Below are 11,902 nucleotides of genomic sequence, written 5' to 3' on the forward strand. Positions count from 1 at the left end.
TTTTTGAGTTGTAGCGTAGTTATGCTATTCGCGTAACTACGAAAATGCCACCACACGTGCTTCTAGTTCAATTTGTAGGTTTTGTACGATAATATTGTTTGAAAGTTAACTTTATTTTGTACATTCGATGCAAGAATGTTGCAAAAATAAATTATAAATCCATAAACTAACTAATTAACTGGTGTATTTTGCATTTAACAATTTTAAGGTGGTTAGCTAATGGCACTTCTAATTTTTATATATAGGCATATAGCATCCAACATATGAATGAACTTACCTAGCTAAATAAGGTGGCTATCATAATGAAGCTTATTCCTTTCTCTCTTTTCATTCTTCTTCTTCAAACACTTCAATCCTACTTCATAACCTTATCGCATTCACGATCAACCGTCAAAAACCTTCCTGGTTTTCTGGTGATATTCCTTTTAAACTAGAAACCGGGTATGTAATATCTTCTACAATCCATTCATCCATTCATTACATACACACACACACACTAGGCGGGTGCCTGCACGATATAGCAGAAAACATAAATCTTGATAATCATGTAGTAGATTTATGAACCTTTATTGTTCTATTTGAAACCCTGAAACTGTTTGTTGGTATATTTAGATTAATAATTCTTATTTTAAACTCAATTTATTATCGAAGTGCAAGCCAAATCGGAACCAAATCGTTGGTAATGAATAATGATTCAGTTTGGTTGGTTTCAATTTTCAATAGTCCGGTTTCAGATTACTAATGATTTGGCTCACAGTTTAATTCAAACCATTAAATCCTGACCACAAAACCTATATATAAAATATTATTTAAATAACTTAGACAAACTATGGCAATATCATACTCAAATTAAAGAGAATAAAACGCTCGTTTTTATGGTGCATTTAAAAAAAAAATATTAACGTACGAAAAAGTTAAGACCGTTTAAAAATCGTGGGGGAAGTTGGGTTAAAAGTGAAATTAAAAAGAGTATATCGGTAAAAGATAGATGTTAAATTTGTAATTATTCTTTAAATTTACAAAAAAGTTGAATAAAATAGAGGGACTAAAATTGTAATTATCTTGGTAAAAACATAAAAGACACGTGATATTTGTGTTATAATGACCATGTTATCCCTCTTTGAAGTTGTACCATATGTTTAAACAATTACAAATCCCTAATCCATCATTTTAATTTGCCCATCACTTCTATATTATATATATATATATATATAAAATTTACTAATATAGTTTATTAATAATAATATTGAATGAATATGTTAAGTTTAATTTTATTATGGTTATTTTCTTCCTTTTCAATTTTCTTTTCTCCCTCTTCACACCACCAAATCTTCGTTGGTTTTCGCTTTGTTTCACCCGTCGTGTTCCTCTTTTGGGGCAACTTTCCCCCCTCCCCCCCTCTCAATTCGTTGACAATATGTCTACGCTGGTATAGGAAGAAACACTATTAAGTAGAGATTTTTTCTTTTGACCATATTTCGATTGTTAATACTATAACTCTTGTCCTACCCTAGGATGCTGGCAATTTTTTATTATTTCTCATGCCATCGTTGTGCCACCACGATAGTAGCTTATGTTGCCATGTTGCAAATATGCCGCCATCATTGTGCCAATGCAATAGTAGCTTATGTCTTCATGTTGCAAATTTGGCGCCACCGTTGTAGCTCTTGACACCATGGCCTCGATGTCCACCATCAAAAGTGTTTGCAGCTAAAGATTATTTATCGTTTTATGGGTCTTTTTTTCAAGGTTAAATGTTCTTATTATGTCTACATATTCATCGTTTTTTTCTCCCAAAAAAAATGTTTATCCTCTCGTTCCAATTGCAATGGAGTATTAGCTAGCGTATATTATCGGTTAGAGTTTAATTATTGTAATATCTTTAACTTAGTTAGATAGAAGATATGTCAGTTTCATTTGCATAATAGTTGATGATCATAATAACCAATAACTTATATATAATAGCGTTTTCGTTATTTTATACAAATACCTAAGACTGATCTTGATCTCTTTATGTTTATGTATTTTGTACGGAATGGAAGTTATGTTGGAGTAGGGAAGAATGAAGAAATCCAGTTGTTCTATTATTTTGTTGAGTCACAAAACAATCCTGAAGAAGACCCTCTTATATGTTATATCCCGGGTGGACCAGGGACCTCGGCGTTACTTGGTTTGTTATATGGAATAGGTATGTACGTTAACTTATTCACCTAGCTATTTTTGATTAGTGAACTAATCTTGATTAATTATTTTATAAAAGCAGTAACAGTATAATGTTTATATTGCCTCATGATTGTAGGCCCACTTATGATTAACGTTGATGATGGCCCCACAAATGCCACCTTCTCATTGAACCAGGACTCATGGACAAAGGTTGATAATTCTTCTTACTTTTTATTACTCAAATTTCCATATTCTTGTCAATATAGATTATAGAATTTATCAATTTGTTGTTGTAAGTTATTAATTATTAATGCAGATGGCTAGTATCATATTTCTTGATATTCCAGCTGGCACTGGATTTTCCTATGCTAAAACAAAAGACGCATCAATCAGCAGCGATAGTAACGTGGCCGATCAAGCTCATGATTTTGTGAGAAGGGTATGGTACAAAATACTTAAACTTATGCCAAACATGCTGGAAATTTATTTAAGATGAATGAATATTTTATTTAGTGAAATTATTAATCATGAGCTTTTAATATGGTAAATTAAAATTAAATTCTTGAGTAGAGTTTTATTTATGTTACTTAATGAGTTTTATTCGAATTTATGTCTCAAATTAAGTGAGACCTTACACTCATTCATTTTTCTTGTATAAATTAAGGCTTATGTGCCTTAAGTGATGAGAGAAGTCATGAAACTAGGATGATGATCATCAAAAAGAAATCTTAGTAGATTTTTTTTTTCAAACAATATTGGAGATGAGTACTCTCTTAACTTCATCTTCATATTTTCATGTTCTAACACACTAAACTATCTGGTGTAACCTCGGACGTGTGACCTTTCCCGGCAGTACATACTGCTTTGACGTTGTACCCTGGGAGATAGAGAGACATTTTAGTAGAAACTCGAAATCTATTTTAAAATTATAGAAAGTGGGTCACTTTTTATTAAAATTAATACTGTCTTGAAGATATACAACTTGGCTGTTGGTAGTTTATTGTTTTTGTGAACACATGCACTTTAGATGCTTTATTTTAAGTTTTCCGGTTATTAATTTGATTTGTTTTGTTTGATGATGAATAGTTTCTCATTGACCACCCTAAGTTTTTGAAGAATCCACTTTACATAGGAGGGATATCTTACATGGGACTTCTCACTCCAGCCATCACTTTGAAAATATATAAAGGTAATTATATAAATTAATTTCCTTAGTATTTCATCAGACGATACGTAAGAGCTGTCATGTTCTGATCATTGTCGTACGTATTTGCAGGCAACGAACGTGGAGACCAACCGACACTAAATATTCAAGTAAATGATCAAACCATATAAACTTTGAAATGCCACGTGACACTTGTGATGAACAACGAACACATTATCAACTAGAGCATGGATTTAGGCACCACTACATCCATAGTAATTATCTCTTACCGCTAATTTATCTAGATTAAAGTTTCTTTAACATGCCGGTATAGGGATACATTCTTGGCAGTCCTCTAACTAATAAGTTCACGGATTTCAATTCAAGGTTTGAATACGCTCACCGAATGGCACTAATATCTGATGATATTTATGAGGTAGTTCTAATTTCATTTAAACAAATTATAACTCGCTCAAAAGTTTTAGTGTTTTAACTTACTTTGTTTTTTGCAGCCGGCTATAGAAAATTGTAATGGCAACTATTTAAACATTGATTCAGCAAACTTTTTATGTGCTCAAAGTCTTCAAAGATACAAACAAGTGAGTATTTCGAATTCTTTTAATAAAAAACATGATGCGATCCATCGATGTTGTCTTAAGCTTTGAACTACAGTGCACAGATCAAATTAATATCAACAACATATTGGACACATTTTGTGATGAATCAAATCTCATGATGCCATATTGTCAAGTATTGTTCTCTCTTTAACTATGATCAACATGCTTGCATGATTTGAAAACTAACGAAATTGTCACAATTTTAACTAGGAATACACTTTTGATGCCATAAACATTTGGGCGAACAGTGACACCGCACAACTAGCTCTGAATGTTTCTCGGGTGCGTGATTAACATTATCTATGCTGAATAGACTCGGAAAATGATCAGAATGTCCATTTGACTGGTCCAAATCAAGAGAATAGCTATTTGACCAACTTCTTTCAAATATGCCTATGTGAAATCTCGTTAGATCGTTGACCTTTTAATCATTATTAGACATGAAATTTTGGCAACAAATTTCTAAAAACATTGAGATTATATTGATGTTCGACGAGATTATTTTGTTGTTCCACGAGTTTATTTTAGCATCCGACGATATTATTTTGGCACAAGACGAGATTTTTTGGCATGACGAGATTTTTTTGGCATCTAACAATTTCTAAAAACGATTTTTGGCGTCTAATCAGTTTATGATAGCTAATTAGTTTAGCAGATAAACATGTGGGTTTGATTTATTGTTTAATATATTAGTTCGATTCCAGCTCTGGTTATTCCGAGTCATTGTTTATATATAACCTAATCAAAGTTGTGATTATGGTTAAATGAGTTTATAATCAATTTTAAATTTATTTTTTCTGGTTATAATTAAGAATGAGAGTTATTCAATCCAAATTCATTGTCTATATTTTGGTGATCAGTTATATCAATTCATTTCTTGAATTCTATTACTCTTGTTTAGGGGAAAATTGGAAAGTGGGAGTTGATGAACTCAACCATGCATTACTCTGAAGGGAAAAAAGACACATTTTGTTACGCTTATGATATTTTCAGTAGCGTTATTTACCATAAAAAACTTACTAGCAAAATATGTCGTGCTGTGATATTCAGGTAGCGTGACATGATAATACGATATCCGAGATTGTCATTGTAAATCAAAGTTATAGTTTCATTTATTAACTGGCAGCGGTGATCATGACATGACATTCCCCTATGTTGGAATTGAGCAGTGGATATCTTCTCTAAATATTAGGGTTGAACAACCATGGGAGCCATACTACGTTGATGGTCAAGTTGGAGGGTGAGACTTGATTTCTTCAATTTGTGGTCATGTTGATCATATATATTTCAGCTTCAAGAAAATAGATCCGTAACATAAAGAGATTGAATTAATATTGACACTTGGTGCACGTGTTAATTTTATCTGGATTAATTAAGTTAAATATTTCGTTGTTTTGCAGATATGAAATGACTTATGCAGAAAATGATTTCTCATTGACATTTGCTACGATTAAAGTAAGAAATAGTTTTGAGTAGGGTTCAGCGCGTCGTACACGGAACCTCTTCAGCTTCTAGGTCCCAAAGCTTCGTTTTTAGCAGGATTGGCTTTGCTGTTCAAAAGGGGGTTGCGGCGCAGCTTGTTGCCCGTTTGCCTGCCACTTTATTGTAATCGTTTTATAGTAAATTATATAAAACTTCGTTTATTTCATATTCAGAGTTATCTATATAGTTACCTAAAATTAATTATGTTGCAATGATAATGGGTTGTGTATGGTATCCTCTATATATGATTAGAAATCCGTATTTCATATTCGGTCTGTACATGTCGAGTATCCTTTACATAAACTTTATGATGTTATATGATCATATAATATCCAAAGACCTGCTCACTTACCGTCCTTTATTTTGTGTGCATGTCTTTATGAAATTTGGTTGCTTGCAGGGCGCGGGACATTTAGTGCCAGTGGACAAACCTAAAGAATCTATGGATGTGATTAAGAGGTGGCTTGCTTCAGGAACCAATTCAAACAATTATATTAAATAACTGGAGATAAAGCAACTTTGCATGTTTTGAAGTTTAAGCAGTTATTAAAGAATTAGAGATGGCTTGCTTCATGAACTGCAACCATTAAGTATATGATTGAACTTTTCTTATATTTTTGTAATCCTGTAAAAACTCAAAGGTCTGTATAACAATTAAGTTAAATGTGATTGTAAGTAGATTGCAAGGCTTACCAATTTGTGCATCTCATCAAGAAGTCACAAACCTAGCACCACACCCCATCCAAAATCCATATTACCGCCCCACTCTCGTTTCGGTTGTAGTGTGGAAGTGAGAACCGAGACTAATTGGTCTCGGCTTTAGCACTTGATCGAATCAAGACAAAACTGAATGGTTCGGGTATCATCTATATCATCAAGTACAAGCCTTTTTCGTCAAGGTTTTTTTTTTTTTTTTTGGAACTCCCTATGGTTGTGAAACCGAGTTTGTTGATACTTTGCAACTAACCCTAGCTGATGAGAGATCTTTAGATTTGTGTTGGTGACAACTTTTTCGTTGTGATTAATATAGTAACACGGACACGTGAATCCAACAGTGCTATCTGAGACACGTTTTAGAGTTCTCGAAACTCTATATTTATAAACAAGTTGAGTTAGAATTAAATTGTAGAATACTTTCTAAATAATAATTGTTCTTATTAAAATTGTAGGTCTCGAAGGGTGGATCTAACAACAATCTTGAATCAACCAAACAAGGTGCTAGCGGAATATCACACTATGCGAAGCGAATGGAATGTCATATTCGCTTCGCATACCCATGTGATGCGAATGGAAATTCATTGCGATGCGAATTCTTTGCTTGCGAATACTTTACACTTAGCAAAATTTTTCAGAAACTGGAACACAAATAGCTACTGGACTGTTATGATCTTTAAAGACTGTTTGGACTTAAGACCAATCTGGACAAAACAGTTAACTATGGACATAAAAGGACAATTTATAAACTAAAACAACTTATTAAAAACAATTATGTACATTTATTAACTATAAGTATATATAAGTATAAAATCTTATGTAAATTCTAAATTGTTAATACATGTTTTCATTTCAACTTCGTTAAGATATAAATGATGATTCTCATGATCTTTGTGTTTGATTTCAGTTGCACAATCTATTTTGTCCTCTAGAGTTATCAAAGAAGAGGAAAGATCGGGTGTTCACATCTATGATAAAGGGGCTCAAACAGTCACCTCTAGAGTATGCAATTTCTGCTGACCCCACCATTCACACTAAATGGGTTAGAGAATTTTGGGGGAATGCAAAGGGGTCCGAGGATTCTCTATCTATTAGCACCAAGGTAGCAGGAAAGGTGTTGAAGATTACACAAGGGGATATTAGACGGGCTTTAAAGATCAAGGACGAGCCAACTTACTTGTTTGAGAAAGGAGATAAAGTTAAGCTGGTCGGGTTTGTGAAGGACATGGGTTATGACATAGAGTGGAAATCATTAGAGAAGAAACACATTCCACCCTATTGGAGGTTCCTATTCCACATCATCATACACAGCTTATCAGATTTGCGTGGAGGTTTTGATAGTCTGAGGGCTGACTGGGTATGGATTATGTACACTTAACACTCTGGGAGAAGTTCAACTATTCCCGTATGTTCTTTCTATGCATGCTGGCCAACACCTCCACTGATGCCACATGGATGATGTACCCAAGATTTGTTTAGTTGTTGTTAGATGACATGATTCCCGATGCTCCGAGACCAGTTTACAAGCCAGTTAAAGAGAAGAAAGGGAAGAAGGCACAACCGTCTGATCCCTACCACATCAAAAATGATTAAGCAGACGGTATTTAAGGCAATGCTGAGTACGAAGGGGAAGGGGTATATATATCAAGGTGAAAGGCCTGGCACAAAGTTTGGTTTGTTTGAGGAAACATAGACTGCCGGGGAGGAGTTTGAAGAGGAAAGTGGTGAAATAGTAGCATCTGAGGCTAAAGAGACTGAGTCTAAGGAGGAGCCAGAGGGCATAACTAAGGCAAAGCACGATTTGAAGAGGAAGACCACTATAACATTTCGGGTTTTCCGTACTTATATTTGTATTTGTTTATCGGGTTACGAACATTATTCGGATCTTTCTTATTAACAAAATTATGCATTTATTAGTGAAATAACTATTTTTATCTTATTTTATAATTTCATAACTTTCAATCATGCCAAATAATTCTTAGAAACCTTTAAAATCGCTAAAAATCGCATTTTTGGGAACTACATGGACTAATTTTGTCAACTTTTTCCTATTTTCAATTAAATTAACGAAACTTAAACTACAAGAAATGTTATAGCTGGTTCAATTTCGTTTGTTGGTGTTCAAGCCAAATTTTGTTAGTTATTGTACTAGATTTTCTCATTAAATAGCTTATTTTGTTTCCTAATTTGTTTTTAGCATCCAAATCGCTTATTTTTGGCATAAATTAAGTAAATTACGGTAAAAAAAAGGATAACTAAAATACAAGTCCATATTTATAAATTATTGATCATGTACGAAATCTACAACTTATTTCATTGATTTGGTCCTTAATATCGTATTTAGTTACTTAAACGAGTAAATCTTCCAAATATGTTTCGTTTTTGATATTCTTATATAAACAAGACTCATAATCTCTGCCACAAACTTTACCTAAACCCTAAGAAGCATTCTCAGCCGTCACCCCTCTCCATGCCTCATAAAATCCTTCAGTTTTTGCATTATTGTTGAAGATACAAGCTTGTTCGTTTGACTTTGCTTATGTGTGGACCTTTGACTCATCGTTTCTGTTGATTCTATCACTTTCCGGGTAAGTTGTAAACATATAAATCATTCATATATATTCCCTAGTCAATAAAATTCAATCAATTTCAGTGGTTGAAGGGTGTTGACCGGTCAAATCGTTTAAAACTCGTTAAAGGACAAAATAGTCAACTAGTTTGACTTAACGTTTTCTCATACTTCTAGTCGGATTCAACGTTCGGTCCAGAAGACTTTTATTCTCCTAACGAAATTTTAAGGCTACTGACCAAAACCCGACTTCCGATCGCTGTTCGGATTCTGGTCAGTACCAGCTCGCTTAAATCTTAAAATAAACATAACTTGAATTCTAAACGTCCGTTTGGATTGACTCCAGCGGCAACGAGTTCATTTTTATTTATAGTATCATATCCTAAAGTCTCAGATTCTGAATTGTTTATATCGTTTGACATGTAGTGGACAACTCGCTTATTCGTATTTATATTCGCTTGTCATTAATCTAATGTGAGTTTTATCATTCCCCTATTTTACCAACTTTTCTAAACGTTTTGGGGACATATGCGTACCTATCCGCATTTCATACTATATATATATATCAAACAAATTCATACGTGTAATTGTGAGTGACTTAATCAAATATACGTGTCACATGCTTACTTGTGTTAATATTCATTCATTCGTATATTTGGTGGGGTCCATCATACTCCCATGTATTGGGTTCTCATGCTATTGACCAACGCCCGAATCGCTTGCCAACGGTCTACATACTTGTTTATGGTTTGATTACATTTACCGCTTTTATCACGCTATGCTTATTTATATTGACATGCATATTCTCACTCAACTTTATGTTGACAAACTCTGTTTTCTACGCATATGCAGGTTGTTTGAAGTTGAAGTATGGACACTTAGAAAAACTTTAGGGTTTTAATGAAGACAAACATGGATTTAAACTTATTATATTTATTTACTTGAATAGCTTTGTTGTATTTGGATATTGTGTGTACATTTGAAATAAAATAATTAAATAGATATTGCTACTTTTATATTATGATAGTATCTTCGAGCTGTGAGCAATCGGATCACGCCCCGGCATTTCCGCCTTAGGTTGGGGTGTGACAGCCACCGACAAGCCTTTTGTGGGTGGATCTTCTGAACAAGCTGAAGAAGAGGAGGAGGAAGACGAGCAGCCGTTGAAGTGTTTGAAGAGAGTTGGAGACTCCAAGAAGCCTCCAAAGCTCGTCATCAAGATTCCCGGCAAAGGTAAACCTTCTTCATCACCTGACCCACACACTGCCTCACCCAAAACCCTAGCCAAAACCTTAGCTGACCTTAAGGTGTCCCAAATTAAAGTCCCTATCTATAAAACCAAACCAAAAACCCGACTCAAGTCCAAATCCAAACCAACAAAGACCCTACCACACGATTCACCTGACGACTCACCCGAACCTTTATCCACTCATCAAGACAAACCCATTTCAACCTTCCTAGAGAAACTACCACCTACACCACCTGAGCAACCCATATTGACCGACCCTTTACCTACCTCACCATTTAGTTCACCTATCTTCACCTCGCCAATCAAATCCACTAGCTTATGGTCCCAAACCTTTACCGGTTCACTGCCTACACAACCAACACCATCCACCACCCAACCCAAAGCCACCACAGCACCACAAACCCTCAACTTTACCAACCATTATAACGTCACCACCACCTACCCAAACCATCACCTTACCCCTACAATCTACCTTCCACCAATCCTCTCCAACACACCACCCACCATCTCAAAATCAATAGTCTTTACACCCAACCCCATAACCGCCGGGAAATTTTCGAGACCTCCAGTATACGCTGATCCTATCCTCGATAGGATCATCACACTGGTGGATCAAACGCCAGACGGGCTGAGCGTGAACGAGTGCTGTTGGAATATATAAAGATGCAGAAACAGAAAGAGCTTGAGGCTGCGAAAGAGAAGGCAACGTTGGTGGACCGTATTGGGATTCTGGAAGAATCTCGTGATTTGCAGGGAATGTTAATAGATAGTCAGAGGTCGTGGATTCAAAATCTCCAGAAGCGAGTGGACAACCAACAACAATTGCTCAATAATGAAGCATTGTCACTCGCTTCTCATCATGCTAAGAGCTCCAAGGTTGCAGATCGAGTATCTACCCTTGAGAAGAACTTGTCGGGCGCTACAATATTTGATGAAAGGCTGTCTAAGAAGATAGAAAGCGCGTCAAACAAGTGGTTCAAAGCTCAAGAGGACACCAATTCTCATGTTTCAATGGTAGAAGGTCAGTTAGCCTCCTCCTCTACTCTCGGTACCCTTATTACTGAAAACTCTCAATTCGGAACCGAGATAGAGGAGATAAAGACGAAGATGGCTAATTAGGAGTGTCTGAACGAGCTCTAATTGAAGGCTAATGAGAAGATGGTAAGTAAATACAAGGCAGCTTCCGAGCTTATTGGAATGCGTGATGATGACTTTGCCATGCTCGAGGCTTGCCTTGATTCAGTTTTTGGAAGTTGGAGAAAATCGGGGCAAATGTCACAAATGGGTGGACAGGAACCCACTGCTGGTCCAATTGTGGTGGTACGTGCAGAGCAGGTTATGGGTTTAGAAGGCAAGACAACAGTGGGTCTTCTTGTACCACTGATTGGCCAAGCAACAAGTGTGGTGGGTACCAGCTCAGCACCAGTAAACATTGGAGGACTAAGTGCTGGAGCTGGCAGAGGTGTTGAAGAAGAGGATGACGACGACGATAGTGAAGATGATGATGACGTGGATGACAATGTCCACGATAGTTTTGATGATGATGATGGTGGTGACGAAGGAGGCGATGGAGACAGCAGAGCTGGTGCGGCGGGTGGAGGTGGAGGTAACACTCAATCACATGCACACGTTCAAGAACAACATGAAGACCCCGCCGCATACGAGGCCTCGAAGAAAGTTCAACAAGACGATGCAGGAATTGACGAACTTTTTAACGAGTTGTTTGATGCAGACACTTTTGCAGGTATTCTAGATTTTTTTCTGCAAGCTGGAGCTTCACAAAACAAGCTGTATCTGCTCAGGCTGAGAACACTGAAGAAGATGACTATATTAACTACTCGCCTAATCCAGAGACTCCACCTGCTCAAGTTCAAGGCTCGTCTGCACCCGAAACTGAGCCCGCAATTGTCCAAGCTACAGAGTTTTTACTGAAAGCCAGCAAGAGAAAACAGAAGACACATATA

General features: G+C 35.9%; 1 protein-coding gene across 1 annotated transcript; it reads left to right on the forward strand.

The window, feature by feature from the left end:
- The first annotated feature begins 1,911 nt into the window (after window positions 1-1,911).
- On the forward strand, window positions 1,912-5,908 carry LOC143536557 (serine carboxypeptidase-like 18). The gene is made up of 13 exons (XM_077030520.1): window positions 1,912-2,188; window positions 2,300-2,373; window positions 2,480-2,602; window positions 3,250-3,352; window positions 3,440-3,477; window positions 3,642-3,743; window positions 3,820-3,906; window positions 3,980-4,057; window positions 4,135-4,206; window positions 4,826-4,974; window positions 5,051-5,164; window positions 5,325-5,379; window positions 5,807-5,908. The coding sequence occupies exons 1-13, from the start codon at window positions 2,014-2,016 to the stop codon at window positions 5,906-5,908; spliced, it is 1,272 nt and encodes a 423-aa protein (XP_076886635.1). The 5' UTR covers window positions 1,912-2,013.
- Window positions 5,909-11,902: the final 5,994 nt, after the last annotated feature.

Source organism: Bidens hawaiensis, unplaced genomic scaffold (assembly GCF_021521415.1).
Source record: "Bidens hawaiensis isolate Kalapana, Puna unplaced genomic scaffold, B.hawaiensis_p1.1 tig00010814_1, whole genome shotgun sequence".
Lineage (NCBI taxonomy): Eukaryota > Viridiplantae > Streptophyta > Magnoliopsida > Asterales > Asteraceae > Bidens > Bidens hawaiensis.